Raw genomic sequence first — 14,289 nt, forward strand, 5'->3', positions numbered from 1 at the left:
TGGAAAGTGGGATACCTACTCAGTTGCATTCAAATGAAATCTATCTTCCGCATTAAACCCTACCCTTCTGAATCAGAGGTGTGAGTTCTGCCTCACTCGTCATCGGCGCCCGGGGAACAGATATTGTTGGGGGTTAACTGCCTTGCTCAAGGGCAGAATGGCAGATTTTTCCACCTGGCCGGCTCGGGGATTCGAACCTGCTACTTTTTGGTTACTGGCCTAAAGCTCTTAACCACTATGGTGGTATGCTACCTAAACATTGAGTTTTTAAATCGACTACATTACTCTCTAATCTGACTGAACAGGGTGTATATTAAATGTTACATCACATATGGTGAGTTGCGTAAAAATATATGTATAGGAAGCTGTCAAACCATACAGTCGTTGTGTCAAACCTTGAACACGTTGTAGCCTATTTTTCACAATGGCGCCATCGTGCGTTGAAATGACCCAAAAGGAAAGGAAGTACATCAATGACATCATGTCCCTCAATATTGGTAAGCTTTTTTCACCTTGGAAGTGTCAAAGCAATATTACTATCTGTGTGGACAGGATAAGATTAGATCAACCAGAGGTAGACTGAGCTACACAATGTACAAAACCCCTGAGTGTCTGGCTTTTAATAAAAGTGATTCATTAATTTGAATTTAAATTAGAATGGTGAAGAAACATTTCAGGTCTCTCTAGAACATGAAGTCATAAATACATTTCATTTGACACACTTTATTCATACAAATACAGAAATACAATTGCTATAAGCTACCGTAACTCCAACATTATCACCAAGAAAGAACCCTTAACGGCAAATATGTTTGATGTTATACATAAAAAGGCAATGGAATTCAGAAGCAAAAGGCAATCACACACAGACATATACATACTGGATTTACAAAAGGAAAGGATTCTAAATTAAAATTGATGACAAACTCACATCAATAATTCTTATTTTTTTGTATTAGAACATGGAGGTGTGTCTTTAAAAACATATCACATAAGAATTTATGGTTATTATTTCAATGTATAATATTTGGTTCCATATCAGAAATGGTTTAGGATATTCAGAGCTACACGTGTATAGAATTTGGCAAACCTTGTTTGATATTTAAATTGTAATGGACACCATGGCACCAATATTTGTAATGGAATGTTTGGGGCCAAGATGGAGGACAGTTTGCAAGCCAGACTTGGTTTGTATAACAGGTTGACGTTTATTGTTGTGTCTTGTCCTAGAGGCAGAACTGAGCGATTTCCTCATAGGCCTGCTGCAAAGTCAAATTGGACTTATTGTAAAAATTAATGAAAACAAAAATGAATTTAAATTTAGGGTTAGCCATTAGCTAGGGTTAGCAATGTGGTTAGGGTTAGGATTAAAATCAGATTTTATGACTTTGTGGCTGTGCCAGCTAGTGACCACTGGAGAGCAGAGCTGCCTCCAGAACAAGATTCATGACGGAAAACGCTAACCTGCATCTTTATACCTATGGCTCTGGTCTAGATATCTGCCCTCTTCTCTCAATAATACAGCTCCTGGTCCCACCAACCTGTGAGAGGGGAATGGAAATAATCAGAATTAGGGCGGACTACTGCAAGGAATGGATGGATAGATGGATGGATGGGTAGGTGAATGGATGGATAGATGGATGGATGGATGGGTAGGTGAATGGATGGATAGATGGATGGATGGGTAGGTGAATGGATGGATAGATGGATGATAAATAGATGGATGGATGGGGAGGTGAATGGATGGATAGATGGATGGATGGGTAGGTGAATGGATGGATAAGACAGAAGCAAGCAAGGCTACTTACTTCCTGGATGTCTTCTGACCCCCAGCTTTCTGATCTCATCATAGACAAAGATTAGAATTCCGTATGGGATTGGAACAAACCACCATTGGCCCCTGTAAGGGGGAGTTACACGCATGAACAAACCAACATGAAAGCCATCAAAACAATGACAGAGAAGATGAATCGATGATCATTCAAGTCAAACAGAGTGTAACAGTACCTAATGGGCATGAAGTTGAAAATGTTTGGCATCCCTGGGCAGTAGCACAGCAGGTTACCCAGTAACAGCTGGAAGACGATGGCACTCACTAGCACCTTGTTCCTGCACACAAACAGAAAACACGGAGGATGGTCAAACAATGTTTTATTAGTCCCATCAAGATTGATACATCCTAAGTTATTTTGTTGGAAGCCTTCTCTGCCACTACGATGAACGATGCATAACATGGAGTATATGATTGTATGTAGGGAGTAAGAGACATTTGTTACATGCAGTCAACATCCACAGACCTAAAGAAGCCCTGCTGGAAGATGGACAGACGGCGAGTTTTCCTGATCAACACATCAGCGATCTGGCAGATCTCGATACTGATGAAGAAGACAGTGTAGCAGGTGTACTGCTGATAGAGACGCTGGGCGTATGTCTGCAGAACAGCGAAGACAGGAGATTTTCAATAGACATTTCCAGGAGTTACAGGTAAGTGAGGGCGCTGTAAAGCTACACGCACTCGTACAGTACTGGCCATAAGACACACACACAAATCCCCTCCTGGCCATATCTATCTTACATTAAGCCACACACTCACCCACTCCTGGCCATATCTATCCTACAGTAAGCCACACACACTCAACCCCTCCTGGCCATATCTATCCTACAGTAAGCCACACACACTCAACACTCCTGGCCATATCTATCCTACAGTAAGCCACACACACTCACTCACTCCTCGCCATATCTATCTTACAGTAATCCACACACACACACTCACTCACTCACTCCTCGCCATATCTATCCCATACTAAGCCACACACACTCAACACTCCTGGCCATATCTATCCCATACTAAGCCACACACACTCACCCACTCCTGGCCATATCTATCCTACCTTAAGCCACACACACTCACCCACTCCTGGCCATATCTATCCCATACTAAGCCACACACACTCACCCACTCCTGGCCATATCTATCCTACCTTAAGCCACACACACTCACCCACTCCTGGCCATAGCTGTCCTGCAGGTCCTGCAGATGGACGTTCTCCCAGTGGGACCTGAGCCCCACACACAGCAGAGGATACCAGCCTTCCTGGGCCATCGCTGTAAAGTAGTCTGTGAAACCAGCGAAAGACTGGATCGCTCCTGGATAAGGGGAGAGGGGGAGAGATAAATCAAAATAGAGGGAGGGAGGAGAAAATTGGACATGCAAAATGTACTAATAGACTATTTGAAGGTTATCACCTTGAATATTGGTCAATAAATCATTCAGCTTCAAGGATCAATTGGACTCAAAGGGCCGAGTGAAATAGAAAGGCCTTTTCCAGACATTTACATACTACAGGAGCAGACATGAACCCTCACCAATCTGGAAGTAGGAGTAGGCAGCCAGAGATTCGTTCACCAACCTATCCTTACGCGGGTTCCTGGGTTTCAGGTGCATAATATCACTCTCTGCCTTCTCATAGGCCAGAGACACAGAGGGAAACTGTAGGATAGAAGAAGGATAATCGGCATCATTCTAGAATGGTCTTATAGTGCAGGGGGATGAGGGGTGAGGAAGAGGAGGAGACTCACAATGTCAGTGGCCAGCTCAATCATGAGGATGGTGATGCAGCCCAATGGCAGAGGAACACTGACAGTGATGTAGATGAGGTAGGGTGTGAGCTCCGGAATGTTCTTGGTCAGTGTGTACGCAATGGATTTCTTCAGGTTGTCAAAGATCAGACGACCTTGGTGTCAGATATGGTCGAAATCAATCCCTCAATATCAGTATTACTTAATAATATCATGAAGGCTTAACTTTGTGAAACCAAATATTGGTTCACAGGATACATTTCAATTGTAATCAGCCTGTTAAAATGTCTATTGTTGTGTTTTGCGATTTGCTAAGACACTCTCACTCACCCTGCTCCACCCCTGTGACGATGGAGGCAAAGTTGTCATCCAGCAGAATCATGTCAGCTGCATTCTTAGCTGCATCGGAGCCAGCTATGCCCATGGCAATACCAATGTCTGCCTTTTTCAACGCAGGGGAGTCGTTCACCCCATCGCCTGTCACAGCCACAATGGAGCCCTTAGTGAGAGAGAACGTGTGAGAATGAGACAGAAAGAGAGGGGGGGAGAGGGTTTGAGAGATAACATGACAAAAAAGAAGGATAAGCCAAACCAAAAACCTCTCTGGGATGCAGTGTGACTAAAGACTTGGTATATGTGTGTGTGTGTGTGTGTGGTGGGGGGCTCACCAGGCGCTGACAGCTCTCCACGATGATGAGTTTCTGCTGGGGGGAGGTGCGGGCGAACACCATTTCAGGGTGACTCCTCAACGCTTCGTCCAGCTCTTCACTGCTCATGTCCTTCAGCTGACCACCACTGATCACACAGGCACGGGCATCACTGAAGACCACATAGAATAGATTAGAATATGTTAGAATAGAATATACATGTCTAATCCACTTACTTGATATACAAACTCTGTATAAATAGTCAAATCTGTCACGGGAGATTCATCAACCACAGTGAGAGTCAGAATCCTAACCCTGCCAGACTGTGTTGGTGTTGGAGAACAAGACCCACCTCCTGTTGACCTGCTCCACTGGAATGCGTTTCCTGGTAGCAATGTCCTCTACTGTCTCACTGCCCTCTGTGATGATGCCAACGTTAGCAGCGATGGCTCTGGCCGTGATCGGGTGGTCTCCCGTCACCATGACTACCTAAGGGAGTTCACAGTGGAATGAGTTGATATAGGTTGACGTGAGACTGTGATGGCCTGTTACCTTGAATAAGCTACAGTGCCTTGCGAAAGTATTCCCCCTGGGTATTTTTTCTATTTTGTTGCCTTCCAACCTGGAATTAAAATAGATTTTTGGGGGGTTTGTAGAGCCACCTTTGCAGCAATTACAGCTGCAAGTCTCTTGGTATACGTCTCTATAAGCTTGGCACATCTAGCCACTGGGATTTTTGCCCATTCTTCAAGGCTAAACTGTTCCAGCTCCTTCAAGTTGGATAGGTTCCTGTTGGTGTACAGCAATCTTTAAGTCATACCACAGATTCTCAATTGGATTGAGGTCTGTGCTTTGACTAGGCCATTTCAAGACATTTAAATGTTTCCTCTTAAATCACTCAGGTGTTGCTTGCTTTAGCAGTATGCTTAGGGTCATTGTCCTGCTGGAAGGTGAACCTCCGTCCCAGTCTCAAATCTCTGAAAGACTGAAACAGGTTTCCCTCAAGAATTTCCCTTTATTTGGCGCCATCCATCATTCCTTCAATTATGACTAGTTTCCCAGTCCCTGCCGATGAAAAACATCCCCACAGCATGATGCTGCCACCACCATGCTTCACTGTGGGGATGATGTTCTCGGGGTGATGAGAGTTGTTGGGTTTGTGCCAGACATACTGTTTTCCTTGATGACCAAAACACTACATTTTTGTCTCATCTGACGAGAGTACCTTCTTGCATATGTTTGGGGAGTCTCCCACATGCCTTCTGGCGAACACCAAAAGTGTTTCCTTATTTTTTTCTTTAAGCAATGGCTTTTTTTTCTGGCCACTCTTCCGTAAATCCCAGGTCTGTGGAGTGTACGGATTAAAGTGATCCTATGGACAGATTCTCCAGATACTCCGCTGTGCAGCTTTGCAGCTCCTTCAAGGTTATCATTGGTCTGCTTGTTGCCTCTCTGTTAATGGCCTCCTGCCTGGTCTGTGAGTTTTGGTGGGCGGTCCTCTCTTGGCAGGTGTGTTGAGGTGCCATATTCTTTCCATTTTTTAGTAATGGTTTTAATAATGATGCTCCGTGGGATGTTCAAAGTTTCAGATATTTTTTTATAACCCAACCCTGATCTGTACTTCTCCACAACTTTGTCCCTGACCTGTTTGGAGCGCTCCTTGGTCTTCATGGTGCCGCTTGCTTGGTGGTGCCCCTTGCTTAGTGGTGTTGCAGACTCTGGGGCCTTTCAGAACAGGTGTATCTATACTGAGATCATGTGACAGATCATGTGACACTTAGATTGCATACAGGTGGACTTTATTTAATAATTATGTGACTTCTGAAGGTGATTGGTTGCACCAGATCTTATTCGGGGGCTTCATAGCAAAGGGGTGAATAAATATGCACGCACCACTTTTCTGTTTTTGTTTTTTGTTTTTTTGAAACAAGTATTTTTTTTCATTTCACTTCACCAATTTGGACTATTTTGTGTATGTCCATTACATGAAATCCAAATAAAAATATATTTAAATTACAGGTTGTAATGCAACAAAATAGGAAAAATGCCAAGGGTGGTGAATACTTTTGCAAGGCACTGTACGTTCTAACTCTCTCTCTCCATTTTTCTATTTCTGTCTTTCTCCTTTGCCCGAACTCTCCCCCATTTTACCCTCGTACCCTTATTCCAGCCGTGCGGCACTTCATGACAGCGTCAGGCACAGTGGCGCGGGGCGGGTCGATCATGGAGATGAGTCCAGCGAAACACAAACCAGACGTGGTGAAGTTCATCTCATCAGAGTCAAACTTGTAACCACGAGGGAACTCATTCTCATTTAGATAGATGTGACAGAAACCTGGAGATAAATGTTTGGACAGATTGGAGGGGTTAGTGGGTATTTATGGGACCAAAGAAGATATACCATTTTCTCCCTGATAGCTTATAAAGCTTCTGTGGTACTATCTTGTATTTTCACATTTTCTAGATGTGACTTTTCTCCCCTCATCCTCTCTTGTAGTCAATTGATCCTGTTGCTTTTCTCTCTTGGCTTGTTCCTTCAACCTTCGTGCATGGTTTCCTATAGCCTTGTACGGTCCCTTACCAGTGTTGGGGAAGCTACTCTGAAAATATTGTTTACCAAGCTACAAAATAATACAAGTTAAGCTACACTAAAGCCACCATAAAAAAACGGTTTACTTAACTAAAGTTACTTAGAAAATAATTAATGTCGTGATGACCTCTTTGTGATAAATGATCATATCTAAATCTGAAATGTCATAGACTACAAATTGCAAGAACAGTTCACTTTGCAGTCAGATGTTAACAGAATGTGTCATTTAACATATTAAACACAAAACATTTGGCAGGTCTGATGCTGAAAAAGAAAGGACATGTTTGCCTACTTCTCCCATATTTTATTTTAGCCAAAAAAGTATGTTCCAGTAGTTAGCTACAAAGCTACATGGCCCAAAAAGTAACACTAAAAAAGTAAAACTACTGAAAACACTTCCAAGATTTGAATATAGTTCAACTACCACCAAGTTACTGCAAAATGTAGTTCAATTACTAGTTGAATTACATGTAGTTCACTATTCCCAAACACTGTCCCTTACCCAGCACTCTCTCCCCCAGGCTCCCCAAGTCCATGTATGCGGTCTGGAAGGCCTCTCTCCACTGTTCATCCAGGGGCATCTCCTGGCCCCTGATCAGGATGGTGGAGCAGCGCTCCAAGATCCTCTCTGGTGCCCCCTTCATCACCAGCAGGTAGCGCAAGTCCATGGGGTCCTCCAACTCATGCACTGACAGCTACTCGCCACCGGGGGGAGACAGTACGATTCAAACACAAATAGCTCATTCTGGTCATGCCATTAAAGTATTTCTCATAGTCACATGATACACCTATACAACATATGGTAGATTATATAAACTGACTTGAGAAATCAGATCAGAAAACCAGGCCTCTTACCTGGAACTTGTTGGTGGAGTTGAATGGTACTTCAACAACTTTTTTGAATCGCTCCCTGTATTCCATCATATTCCCTATGGCCAGCTCAGTGAACTTCAGCAGAGCCGTCTCTGAGGCGTCGCCCACCACTATTCTCTGTTGCACATAGATGCATTGGAATAAAGGTAACTCATAAATCATATAGTTTTTCATTGATGCTGTGTCTGTGAATGAATGTGTCTGCCAATCTGTGTGTTGAGGTTGGTGTCTATCTGCTCACCCTAGGTATAGGTAGAGACTCCTGGTTGGGTTTGAAGATGGCCCGGTTACAGAGTCCTGCCACTCTTGCCAACGATCGCCATGTCTCGGATGATTGGTCAAAGCTCTGACCTGATTGGTCCTCTGTGGTGTCTGCGGCATGGATCACATTGTCGAACCACAGGTGGGCCACGGTCATCCTGTTCTGGGTCAGAGTGCCCGTCTTGTCAGAGCAGATGACCGAGGTGGAGCCCAGTGTCTCAACAGCCTCCAGGTTCTTCACCACACAGTTCTTTCTGGCCAGACGCTTGGCCGTCAGCGACAGACACACCTGGGGGGAGAGAGAGGGAGATGCTTGATGAAAACTGCTAATAACCAACTTGATATAGGCCTAGACAGAACAGAGCCTCATTGTTGACTCACAGTGACGGTAGCCAGCAGCCCCTCAGGTACATAGGCCACCACGATGGCCATGAAGAAGATCATAGCCTCCAGGAAGGCATAGCCGATAAACATGGCCACCACGAAGAAGGTGAAGCCAAAGAAGATGGCCAGCCCAGCAATGATGTCAACAAAGTGCTCAATTTCTATGGCAATTGGCGTCTTCTCATTGCCTACGCCTGACGCCAAGCTGGCAATGCGGCCAATGATGGTGCGGTCACCCGTGTTGATGACCGTTCCTGTGGCCACTCCTGGTTGGTTGCCAAGAACAGGAAAGGGGATTTTAGATTACATTATGAGTATAATGTTGATGTTTTTGCAAATGTTTGTTTCTGTGTGAATCTTTTCTGCGTGTGATTGAATAAGGGGTGTGTCTGTCAAAGGAAGCTGGTGGTGGAATCAATGGAATGGTACCAATACTACCAAACACATGGAAGCAACATGCTTGACTCCGTTCCATTTACACCATTTCAGCCATTAAAATGAGCCCATCTTCCTATAGCTCCTCCCACCAACCACCTTTGGTGTCCTTCTGTAGTACCTTTCAGGCAGTGGTGGCAGTGTGTATGTGTAGGTGTGTGTTCATGTGCGTGTGTTTAGGTAGCACAGGAGGTTGGTGGCACCTTAATTGGGGAGGACGGGCTCATCGTCCGGAATAAATGGAATGGTGTCTAACTCATCAAACACATTGTTTCCATATGTTTGATGCAATTCCATTTACTCCATTCCAGCCATTATTGTGAGCCGTCCTCCCCTCAGCAGCCTCCGGTGATGTGTCTACCTTCCAGGCAGGTGGTGGAGAAGAAGGCGATGTTCTTGGTCTCTAGGGGGTTCTCGTGGGTACACTCCGGGGTTTTGCTCTGGGGCTCTGACTCTCCTGTCAGGGATGAGTTATCCACCTGGAGAGGATAAGAAGATCAAGGAACTGACAGGGGCGGCAGGGTAGCCTAGTGGTTAGAGCGTTGGACTAGTAACCGGAAGGTTGCAAGTTCAAATCCCCGAGCTGACAAGGTACAAATCTGTTGTTCTGCCCCTGAACAGGCAGTTAACCCACTGTTCCTAAGCCGTCATTGAAAATAAGAATTTGTTCTTAACTGACTTGCCTAGTAAAATAAAAAAAATAACATAACAAATAACATACCTTCTTCTGCATAACCTAACTCTAGCTTCATGCCGTAAACCTAACCCTAGCTTCATGTCCACATCCTGGATCAACCCTAATCCTAGCTTCAGCCCTAACTATAACCCTAACACTAATCCTAACCGGAATCCTAGCTCAATGTTTACATTCCTGCTCAACCTGCATCAACACCCTTAGCCATTACTTCTGGGTTGAAAGTGTGTTAGTGATCTATAATGGGAACTGATGGCCTAGTGTACCTACCTTACAGCCCTGGGCAAAGATGATGCGGATGTCAGCAGGCACGCGGTCACCACCCTTGATCTCCACCAGGTCTCCCACCACCAGGTCCATGGCATTGATCTGGTTCTTCTGCCCGTCACGGATCACCAGGGCTTGCTAGAACGAGATAGATGTTTATACCAAATCCCTGTATTTCAATGATTGATTGATGAACTGACTGCCTTGCCTCAGTGCAGTAGTGAGTGGATTATGATCAGTCTTGATGAAAGGAATATATTTGTCATGAAAGTAAACAATTTCTTACAATAACAAAATAACTGTTGTATGGGTATTTAGGGCCAGGAGTTTTTTCCTGGTCTGTTAATAATCTATAATGTATTTCCCTAGTTATACTGTATTCTTTAGTTATAATGTATTTCTTTAGTTATAATGTATTTCCTTAGTTATAATATATTCCTTAGTTATAATGCATTTCCTTAGTTATAATATATTCTTTAGTTATAATGTATTTCCTTAGTTATAATGTATTCTTTAGTTCTAATGTATTTCCATATCTTTACCTGTGGCACTAGATTTTTGAAGCTGGCGATGATGTTGGTGCTCTTAAACTCTTGGTAGTAACCGAAACAGCCAGTCACCACAACAACAGTGATCAGAGTGATGGCGAGGTACAGCTGTAGACAGGTGTGGTCACAGAGAATTAGTGATGAAACAAACAGTCACATTATATTCACTCTGTAATACATGTTGTATTTGTATGTATTCCCCTTCCTTCATATACAGTATTTTCTCCTTCAACCTCCCAGTGTAACTTCAGCCTCTCCTTCAGTTCCAAGTGCAACTGTAGCCTCTCCTTCAGCCTTCCAGCGTAACTTTAGCCTCTCTTTCAGCCTCCCAGTGAAACTTTAGGCTCTCCTTCACCCTCTCATTGTAACTTTAGCCCCTCCTTCACCCTCTCATTGTAACTTTAGCCTCTCCTTCACCCTCTCAATGTAACTAGCCTCGCCTTCACCCTCCCAGTGTAACTTTAGCCTCTCCTTCACCCTCCCAATGTAACTTTAGCATCTATTTCACCATCCCAGTGTAACTTTAGCATCTATTTCGCCCTCCCAATGTAACTTTAGCATCTATTTCACCATCCCAGTGTAACTTTAGCATCTACTTCACCCTCCCAATGTAACTTTAGCATCTCCTTCACCCTCCCAGTGTAACTTTATCATCTACTTCAACCTCCCAATGTAACTTTAGCATCTACTTCACCCTCCCAATGTAACTTTAGCATCTCCTTCACCCTCCCAGTGTAACTTTAGCATCTACTTCACCCTCCCAATTTAACATTAGCATCTATTTCACCATCCCAGTGTAACTTTAGCATCTATTTCACCCTCCCAATGTAACTTTAGCATCTATTTCACCCTCCCAAATGTAACTTTAGCATCTATTTCACCCTCCCAGTGTAACTTTATCATCTACTTCACCCTCCCAGTCTAACATTAGCATCTATTTCACCATCCCAGTGTAACTTTAGCATCTCCTTCACCCTCCCAGTGTAACTTTAGCATCTACTTCACCCTCCCAGTCTAACATTAGCATCTATTTCACCATCCCAGTGTAACTTTAGCATCTCCTTCACCCTCCCAGTGTAACTTTAGCATCTCCTTCACCCTCCCAGTGTAACTTTAGCATCTCCTTCACCCTCCCAGTCTAACATTAGCATCTATTTCACCATCCCAGTGTAACTTTAGCATCTCCTTCACCCTCCCAATGTAACTTTAGCATCTCCTTCACCCTCCCAGTGTAACTTTAGCATCTTCTTCACCCTCCCAGTCTAACATTAGCATCTATTTCACCATCCCAGTGTAACTTTAGCATCTCCTTCACCCTCCCAGTGTAACTTTAGCATCTCCTTCACCCTCCCAGTCTAACATTAGCATCTATTTCACCATCCCAGTGTAACTTTAGCATCTCCTTCACCCTACCAGTGTAACTTTAGCATCTTCTTCACCCTCCCAGTCTAACATTAGCATCTATTTCACCATCCCAGTGTAACTTTAGCATCTCCTTCACCCTCCCAGTGTAACCTTAGTCTCCTACTCCTACTCTACCTCTGCCTCCACCTCTCTCCTCCCCCTCCTCCCACCTCTCTCCTCCCCCTCCTCCTCTCTCCTCCCTCTTTTTCTCTCCCCGCCCCATCCTCCTTACATCGTCAAAGCAGCCAAGGGTTCCCCTGGAGAACTCGATGCCGAAAGCAATGAAGCAGATGACGGCTGCCACCCACATCAGACACTGCAGCCCTCCGGCCAGCTGGCGGGCAAACTTGACGTACTCTGGGGTCCCTTTGGGGGGCAGCAGTTCATTGGGGCCATCCCGCTCCAGAACCTCCGCGGCTTTGCTGGAGGTCAGGCCCTGAGGGGAGGGAAGGGGGAGGGTGGAGAGAGTGAGGAAGAGGGAGAGAGGGGGCATTTATTCTATATTAGCAACAGTCTGTTTCATCAGACAGACAGACAGACAGACAGACAGACAGACAGACAGACAGACAGACAGACAGACAGACAGACAGACAGACAGACAGAAACCCCATGGTAGTTTAGTTACCTTGGTTACACTGGTGGTATACCTCATCTCTAGCTCTTCTATTGTGATCTCGTGGTCATCCTGTAAAGATTGACAGACTGTTAAAGTTGCAATGTATTTATGCTGCAATTCTGTCCCATTTAATTTAATTTGGCATATTCTCTCCAGCTCTCTCTCCTTCTGGTCTTGTGAATCACACTCACAATGTCCATCTCCTTCTTCATGCCCTCTAGCCTATCCTTTTTCTTTATCTTCTTCTTTTTCTTCATCTTGACGTCCACCTCTCCATTCATCTCAAACATGTCGTAAGAGTCCTGGAGACAAAGAGATGACATCCTGTATCATCTTGCTAGGGGGTGAATATACAATATCCTTGATCATTGAAGGAAAATCTCATTTAATTCATGACAATTTGATCCTAGCTTTGATAAATCACATAAATGGGTCACCTACCCCTTTACTCATGGTGGAGGGCCTGCCCAAATCAATTGAAGTCCAACGCTCAGTCCTCTTTTCCCCCGAAATCTTGGAAGCGTCTTTATAGCCACTCTAGGGACTTTCCTCACAGTAAAATCCCGAACCTCCAGAGCAGGACCACACTGTTGGCTCAGCTTTATATACTACTGCACCACCTTCACCTTCTCTACCCGCCCCAAAATGGCAGTGTTATTTTAAGAGTAGCCAATGTCACCCCTATTAAGGTGAGTGGCAAAGCGTCCCTTACCCACTTTGGTGGCTCTTTCATATCAGTGCCAATGGCCTTGTGCGTAGGGCTTGTACCTACCTGTCTTATCAGAATACACACGTTTCTACATTCCCTGATTAACTGTAAAGCTATCAAGAACGTCAATGCCATACCAAAGTCACAACTACTTCTTTCACTTGTGATAGGACAAATCTGTATTACATCAAGGGGGATTTTCTTCTCAACTCAGATACACATTAATTGACTGATACATTGACACTGAGACAATGACTGGTTCATCCCATTGGTACAGACATATAAGACATGAATTGAATGAAACACATCTAGTGAGAAGTAGATTCAAATGCCTTGTCTATACTATAGTTCATTATCTGCCCCCAGGAGGGCCTAACTTACAGTATATATCAGTGTAAAAAAAATGTAATTGTCAATTCAAATAAAATACAGCGGTATGGTCATGCCAGGCCTGAAAGCGTTTAGAAATGGAGACTGTTTTTCTACATTTCCTGTTCAGGGATGTGTAAGAAACCCTTATCAGTGAAAGAGTGTGTAAATACTTATTTGTGCCTTAGACTACTGAAAGGTGTGATGGTGGCACACTCCACATTGGCGTCACTGCCGCGTCATCTGCCCTTATAAGGAAAAGACAGTTGAACATTAAAAGCAAATTGACACTCACAACCTCTTTTGTACTGCACCATGTTCCCATCACAAAGACACCAGTGGGCAGGAGATGAACTGACATAATGCTTTTATTACTGTTATTGAACTAAGTGTTAAGTGAAATAATGTTTATTCAACGGCAATATCCATTCAACAGTGAATTCTATCATCTGCCAATTTATCAATAATTTTCCATCATGTTTGTAAGACACATAGTGTAAGCACCCTGAACAGGTGGTTTTTATAACTAACCCAAGATAGACCAGAGCCTGTTGTTTCCAATGGGAGCAAATTAATCATTGGGGCAGAACAAGCAAGGAGGTGGGCAGAGCCAAGCATGAGCTAGTGAGATCCTATTGGCGCATTCTGGCATTTATTTGCATATTTCCCGTAGGGAATGCCTGCTCTGTGAAGTGCACACGTGTAATAACTCCATTCGGCCTTGCACTCCTTCTAAACAACACCATTTTTAGAAACTTTGGCAAAGGGTAAAGTCTACAAAATGCAATCCACTATGTTTGTTACAGATTGTTACAGAAAAATGTATGAGGAGTAAATGTTTCATCGACAGTGGCATGTTTTCATGGATGCCAAGAGAAACCAGGCTTCCGAAAAAAATGTACCAATAAAA

General features: G+C 44.0%; 1 protein-coding gene across 1 annotated transcript; it reads right to left on the bottom strand.

Annotated features, from left to right (window-relative positions):
• Positions 1 to 707: 707 nt before the first annotated feature.
• LOC118367644 (potassium-transporting ATPase alpha chain 1) lies at positions 708 to 12,933 on the bottom strand. The gene is made up of 22 exons (XM_052494630.1): positions 12,743 to 12,933; positions 12,493 to 12,603; positions 12,311 to 12,370; positions 11,918 to 12,121; positions 10,276 to 10,389; positions 9,737 to 9,871; positions 9,134 to 9,251; positions 8,335 to 8,603; positions 7,934 to 8,242; positions 7,675 to 7,809; positions 7,322 to 7,514; positions 6,389 to 6,564; positions 4,582 to 4,718; positions 4,251 to 4,401; positions 3,913 to 4,081; positions 3,583 to 3,737; positions 3,370 to 3,493; positions 3,005 to 3,150; positions 2,298 to 2,431; positions 2,008 to 2,109; positions 1,809 to 1,900; positions 708 to 1,541 (listed from the first exon to the last, which is right to left on the bottom strand). Exons 1-22 carry the CDS (start codon positions 12,752 to 12,754, stop codon positions 1,513 to 1,515), a joined length of 3,075 nt encoding a protein of 1,024 aa, XP_052350590.1. The 5' UTR covers positions 12,755 to 12,933; the 3' UTR covers positions 708 to 1,512.
• Between the last annotated feature and the right edge of the window lie 1,356 nt (positions 12,934 to 14,289).

This window comes from Oncorhynchus keta, chromosome 34 (genome assembly GCF_023373465.1).
Source record: "Oncorhynchus keta strain PuntledgeMale-10-30-2019 chromosome 34, Oket_V2, whole genome shotgun sequence".
NCBI classification, from domain to species: Eukaryota; Metazoa; Chordata; class Actinopteri; order Salmoniformes; family Salmonidae; genus Oncorhynchus; species Oncorhynchus keta.